A 5,445-nucleotide genomic window follows, 5' to 3' on the forward strand; every position below is an offset into this window, starting at 1 on the left:
TTGTAGTTTTTAGCAGCAGCATGCCTAAGCAGTGACCAGTCCGCCATTTTGGATGTGACGTTACGACCGTTCTGTCCCTGGTTCTGTCCCAACCCTGAACCCTGATGTGACTTTGAGTCCAGACTTCATAGGGGGTGTAGGGAGCTGAGCACCGGGCCTTAATCCTCTGCCTGCCTGCCTCTCCTGGTCAGCAGAGGTTGATATCAGATTATAGCCGCCATGATGGTTTTTCTGAAGAAGCTCTGCCTCTACAGGGAGCGCCACCAGCAGCCATCTTTAAGCAGAACTCCCACAGAGGAGCACCGCCGATAGACCCACACACAGTGGATACTCAGTAGTTCGCCTCACCTGTTGCCTGTCTGCAGCTGCTGCATCAGAACCACCTTAGGCCCAGTTCAGCAGAACCTTCTGCTGTTGGGAATCCAAACAGGTTCTTCTGGAAATTCAGAAAATTTCAGCGCTCCTCTTCCTCATCTGAGGAAGGATGAAGCTCCTTCTGTCCGCCTGCAGCTGGACCAGAACCAGGACCAGGTTCTAGTTCCAACTGGTTTCAGCTTCCTGGGATGAGGAAGTGATGCGGTGGTGACTTCCTGTAAATCAGCTGGTCTGTCCAGGTCTACGTCCCGGAGCTGATGTTCTGATCCAGTCAAAGTTCTCCCGGCTGAGGCCCGGTTCTGCGTTTGGAACCGGCCTGACCAGGGAGTAATTTCAGAACCCCGAGGTTCGAGCTGGCATGAAGCAGGAGGAACAAACTGGGTCAGAAAAATCCTGATTGCTGAGGGTTTCATGTTGGTCTTCATTGTTCAAAAGTTCTGAAAAGTTCTGGCTGCTGGATCCATCCATCCTCTGGTCCTGCTGCTGAGTTCCTGGTTCTGCCCAGCAGGGGGAGCTCTTCCCCCCCATGGAGGTCAGGGCAGCTGCTGCTGCTGATCCGCCCTTCCGGAGTCACCGACTCCCTCTCTCTCTCTTTCCTCCCTCTCTCTCTCCCTCTCCTTCCTCTTTCTCTCTCTCTCTCCCCTGCTCTCTTTCGCCTCCTCCCTTCGGTCAGTCCAGCAGCTTTTCCTCCTCTAGCGGCAGCTCCTCCATCTGTTGCCGTGTGCGGACCGTGCACGCTGCGGAGCCCCAGTGACTGACAGGTGAACTCACCTGAGAAAGACGGAAGTCTCCTGCAGGATCTTCTCTGGATACTTTGTCAGTTTTTCTGTTGATCAGGATGAAAAGAGTCGAGAGCAGCTCAGGTAGGAACAGGTGTTCAGCGCGTTGTGGAACCGGGCGGTACGGAGCCAAACAACACCCGCCTGAACCGAGGCAGGGAGGATTTCCTGACTCAGCCCAGGAACGTTCAAGAGTTCAGACGGGTTCAAATTGAACCGGTTCACGTTCATAGTTCCGTTGGGTCGTTGGTTTTGTTGGGTCAATTCTGGGTTGACCCAACATCGTTGATCACAGTGTTTGGTTCTCTGCAGATTCTGATTGACCCAATCTGGACCAAGACCACCCACTACGCAGAGATGTTCTGGAGGAAGGAGGCCGGGACTCTTCTGATGGTTCTGCTGGTTCTGTTGGACCCGTCCGCCGGGCATGAGCCTCAGCGGCCCGGGTCGAGGCGGCGCCACGCCAGGGACCAGGAGAGACGGCGCCCGTGGCAGAATATCACGCTGGCAGTGATCCTCCCTCAGAACGCCCGGTACCCCTGGGCCTGGCCTCGGGTTGGACCCGCGGTGGAGCGGGCCGTCAGAACCATCAACTCTGACCCGACCCTGCTACCTGACCACCGCCTCAGCTACGTGTTCAACAGCAGCGAGGACAGCAACGGGATCTGCTCCGAGTCGGTGGCTTCGCTGGCGGCAGTGGACCTGAAGCTGGCCCACGACCCGTGGGCGTTCATCGGCCCCGGCTGCTCCTACGCCGCCGCGCCGGTCGGCCTGTTCACCGCCCACTGGGATGTCCCCATGATCACGGCCGGGGCCACGGCCGTGGCGTTCTACAACGGCGTCTACCCCTCCATCACCAACACGGGCCCCACCCACAAGAAGCTGGGCCGGTTCGGCCTGCGGGTCTGCCTGGAGTCCGAGTGGAGGGAACACGTGGCACTGGTGTTCAGCGACCACAAGTACGATGACCGGCCATGCTACTTCGCCATCGAAGGTCTGTACGAGGAGCTGAAGGCGTTCAACATCAGCACCCATCACAGTGTGTTCGAGGAGAAGGAGATCAACTACGCGCAGATCCTCGCCGACATCCAGAACAGCGGCCGCGGTGAGTCCCACTTCCTGTTCCCACCGCAGGTCCCATGACCTGAGCCACAGCCTGTCAGGTGGTTCCATAGAAGGAGGCTGACCCGGTTCTGCTGTTTCCAGAAAACGGTTCTGTGTATTCCAGATCTGTTTCGAGAACCAACAGAACCTTTCCTGGGTTTTCCTTCATTCATCCGGTTCTGGAAGCAGAGCTGACGGATCTCTGCTCTGTTCTCTGATTCTCCCAGGAACAAGCCGGTCGGGTCAGTTGCAGCTGCTTTTCAGAACTCAGAGATTCGGTGAGGTCAAAGGTCGTCATTGAGCTCAGCTTTTATTGTCCTACGGTTCCTGTTCCACACTGAACGGTGTGATGTTTACAGTCACAAACGAGACTGAGGCGGTTTGTGACTCAGTCTGGTCACAAACCGCATCAGACCCATCCGAACCTGATGGGTCCAACAGACCCATCAGAACCTGATGGTTGCTGCGCTGCGGCAGAACCGTTTTTTTTTGGGAATGTTTTGGCTACAGATCGCTGATGACCCTAAATACGCCATCAGAACCAGGTCCAACAGGAAGCCTGAGCCCGATCCGGTCCAACAGCACCAACAGAACCGCAGTAGGAGTGGCAAGAAACAAGATCCTGCAATTTGGACCAGAACCAGAACAGATCCAGCTGGCCTTCAGGAGCAATGCACTAATTAGTGACTTTTATTGTGAAGGTTTACAGGAAGTTATTTGGAATCACCTGAACCATCTCTGCTGACAACCATCAGCATCATTTTCACCTCTGACCCCACCCTCATGATGGAGCCTCATGAAGTTCTGCTCTGAATCTGAGCCAGAGTCGGTTCTGATCCAGGTTCTATTGGATCCATCATCCTGACCATAGGTGAACGGATCCGGACCCCAGAACCGCTGTGACTTCCTCTGAAGGATCCCAGGGAGCCTGGGTCTGAGGTGTGAGCTGGTTCTGGTCCGGTTCTGCATCCTGATCCGACCTGCTGTTGGCTCCATTAGCCCATCCCCCCTGCTGCTGCGGCAGGAAATGCGATCCGGGTCGATGAGTCTGCTGAGTGAAAACATTACAGCTGCAGAGAAGCAGAACCAGCAGGAAGCGGCTGGGTCGGCCCGGTTCCTGGAGAACCTGAGCCGTTCCTCTGGAAAGTTCTCCGGGTCCGCTTCAGGAACCAACCAGAACATTGCAGTCTGGGTCGAACCGGGTTACAGATGATCAGGAACATTTTTATTTCTGTAAACCAAGACGCAAAAGAATCATTTTCCCAGCAGAGTCCAGACGCTCCGACCCGAACGGCAATAATCAATAAAGATCTGAATCCTCGGTGGAGGCGCCGTCCACATGAAGCTCCTCCCACCGTCTGACAGAAACATTTCAGGATTAGAAACACAAATTCTCCAGAACACCAGGATCATCGGCAAGGCGTTTATTCCCAGCTGTAGGAAACGTTCTGGTTCAGGACCGAGTCATGAATGAGTCAATTCGCTCCAACTCTTCTTCTCTTCCTTGTTTTGGGCAAAATGCAGGTTTTCAATTTAAAAAACAACAAATGAAATCTGGATTGAATGTCGTTGCTCTCAGCCGCTCCTGATGACGGCTCTGGTCCGGAAGATCCGGATTCACACAGCAGCAGGAATCACTGAATCATGAGAGAGCAGCGAGGCGATTTAAGCAAGAGCAAGGGGAACTGTGACGACCCCGGCTCTGGACACGCCGACGTGTTTCTGGACCCATCAGTTTTTGGATTCATGCTGACAACAGAAACGTTCTCAGCAGCTCCTGCCTTTAGTTTGGAGTAAAATCCAAACTATCTGTTGTGGTTTTCTGTTTTCCATCATGTTCATCTGGAGAAACCTGGAATCTGGCAGCGACAAACGGCTGGTCATTTATTAACCGAGGTCAGCGACCCGCCGCTCCGCTGCCATATCAGATCAGCAGGAATTTCCTGTTAAACACGCGCGGCCTAATTTTACCTCATTCCTCTGTTCCGTTCCCAAACATGGCCGACTGGGCCGAGAGCGGTCCTGATTGGTTCTGACCCCGAGGAGAAACCCGGAAGCAAGTCGGTGCTTCCTCCATTCCCTGGTTACCTGCTGCTGCTCTGCAGGCATGTGTATGTGTGTGTGTGTGTTTCCCTGTGCGTTTGTTTGTAATACCTTGTGGGGACGATTTTCCTGACACATACCACGTTGTGGGGACCAATTGCTCCTTGTGGGGACCGAAGCCTGGTCCCCACAAGGGGAAACTCTGTTGTCGGGTCAGGGGTCAGAGTTAGGACTAAGGTGTGATTTGAGTTTTGGGTGGTTAGGGATAGATATGTGATGGATGGGGTTAGGAAAAGGGTAAAGGTCAGGTTTAGGCTGTAGAAATGAATGGAAGTCAATGGAAAGTCCCCACAAAGATAGCAACACAAACATGTGTGTGTGTGTGTGTGTGTGTGTGCTGTCCTGTGTGTAGCTGACAGCAGAACCTGCTGACATGCATCTCAGCATCTTGATTGGTTCTGGAATATAAACAATCTGATCTTAGCTCCCATGAGGCCTTGACCACATTTAGATCTAAACATCTATAAATGTAGTTATAGACATTCCTGTTGATTTCCAGATGTATGTCATTGATAATCAATAATCAGAGCAGCAGTTGTTGATCCAGACGTTCTTATCTTGGTTGGATCGATGATTCCTGAAGCAGATGGGTTCTGGTTCTGATCCGTTAAGGCTCCGTGTCAACAGCTTCCTCCTCCTCCTGCAGTGATGTTCGTCTGCTGCTCTGCTGACGTCTTCAGGAAGTTGCTGGTCCACTTCTGGCGGGCCGACCTTCCTCACAACGAGTACGTCTTCCTCTTCATCGACCTGTTCGCCGACAGCCTGGGCTCCGGAGGCCGGTCGCCGTGGGAACGAGGCGACGAAGACGATGCCACCGCCAAGGAGGCCTTCCAGGTAAGAGCCGCTCTCCACCAATCAGCAGGAGGCCAGACTTTCACCTAATGAGAGGAACCTGGAGACGTTCTCCTGCTGGCTGTCAGTCGGAACCGGGCCGGGCGGAACCAGCTGAAACTGGAACCAAGGAAAAATGGATTGTTCTGGTCCAGTTGGTGCAGTTCCATGAGAAACCATCATCCATCATCCATCCATCCATCCATCCAACCATTTCTCCAACCATCCATCCATCCAACCATCCATCCATCCA

At 53.7% G+C, this 5,445-nt stretch overlaps 1 protein-coding gene across 2 annotated transcripts; it reads left to right on the forward strand.

Annotated features, from left to right (window-relative positions):
* The first annotated feature begins 346 nt into the window (after nucleotides 1-346).
* On the forward strand, nucleotides 347-5,374 carry LOC106943945 (atrial natriuretic peptide receptor 1-like). 2 transcript variants are annotated; one of them, XM_015027237.1, is made up of 3 exons: nucleotides 347-1,238; nucleotides 1,467-2,259; nucleotides 5,008-5,374. In XM_015027237.1, the coding sequence occupies exons 2-3, from the start codon at nucleotides 1,512-1,514 to the stop codon at nucleotides 5,241-5,243; spliced, it is 984 nt and encodes a 327-aa protein (XP_014882723.1). In that variant the 5' UTR covers nucleotides 347-1,238; nucleotides 1,467-1,511; the 3' UTR covers nucleotides 5,244-5,374. The 2 variants fall into 2 exon arrangements, with proteins under 2 accessions (XP_014882723.1, XP_014882724.1); XM_015027238.1 differs by having other exon boundaries at nucleotides 347-2,259.
* The last annotated feature ends 71 nt before the right edge of the window (nucleotides 5,375-5,445 follow it).

The sequence above is a fragment of the Poecilia latipinna genome, unplaced genomic scaffold (genome assembly GCF_001443285.1).
Source record: "Poecilia latipinna isolate Pla-1442-1.1 unplaced genomic scaffold, P_latipinna-1.0 Scaffold6451, whole genome shotgun sequence".
NCBI lineage: Eukaryota > Metazoa > Chordata > Actinopteri > Cyprinodontiformes > Poeciliidae > Poecilia > Poecilia latipinna.

Coding starts and splice junctions, on each gene's coding strand:
- LOC106943945 (XM_015027238.1), top strand. CDS start 1,512: ATGTTCTGGAGGAAGGAGGCCGGGACTCTTCTGATGGTTCTGCTGGTT. Junction 2,260..5,007: donor CATCCAGAACAGCGGCCGCG/GTGAGTCCCACT, acceptor CTCCTCCTGCAG/TGATGTTCGTCTGCTGCTCT.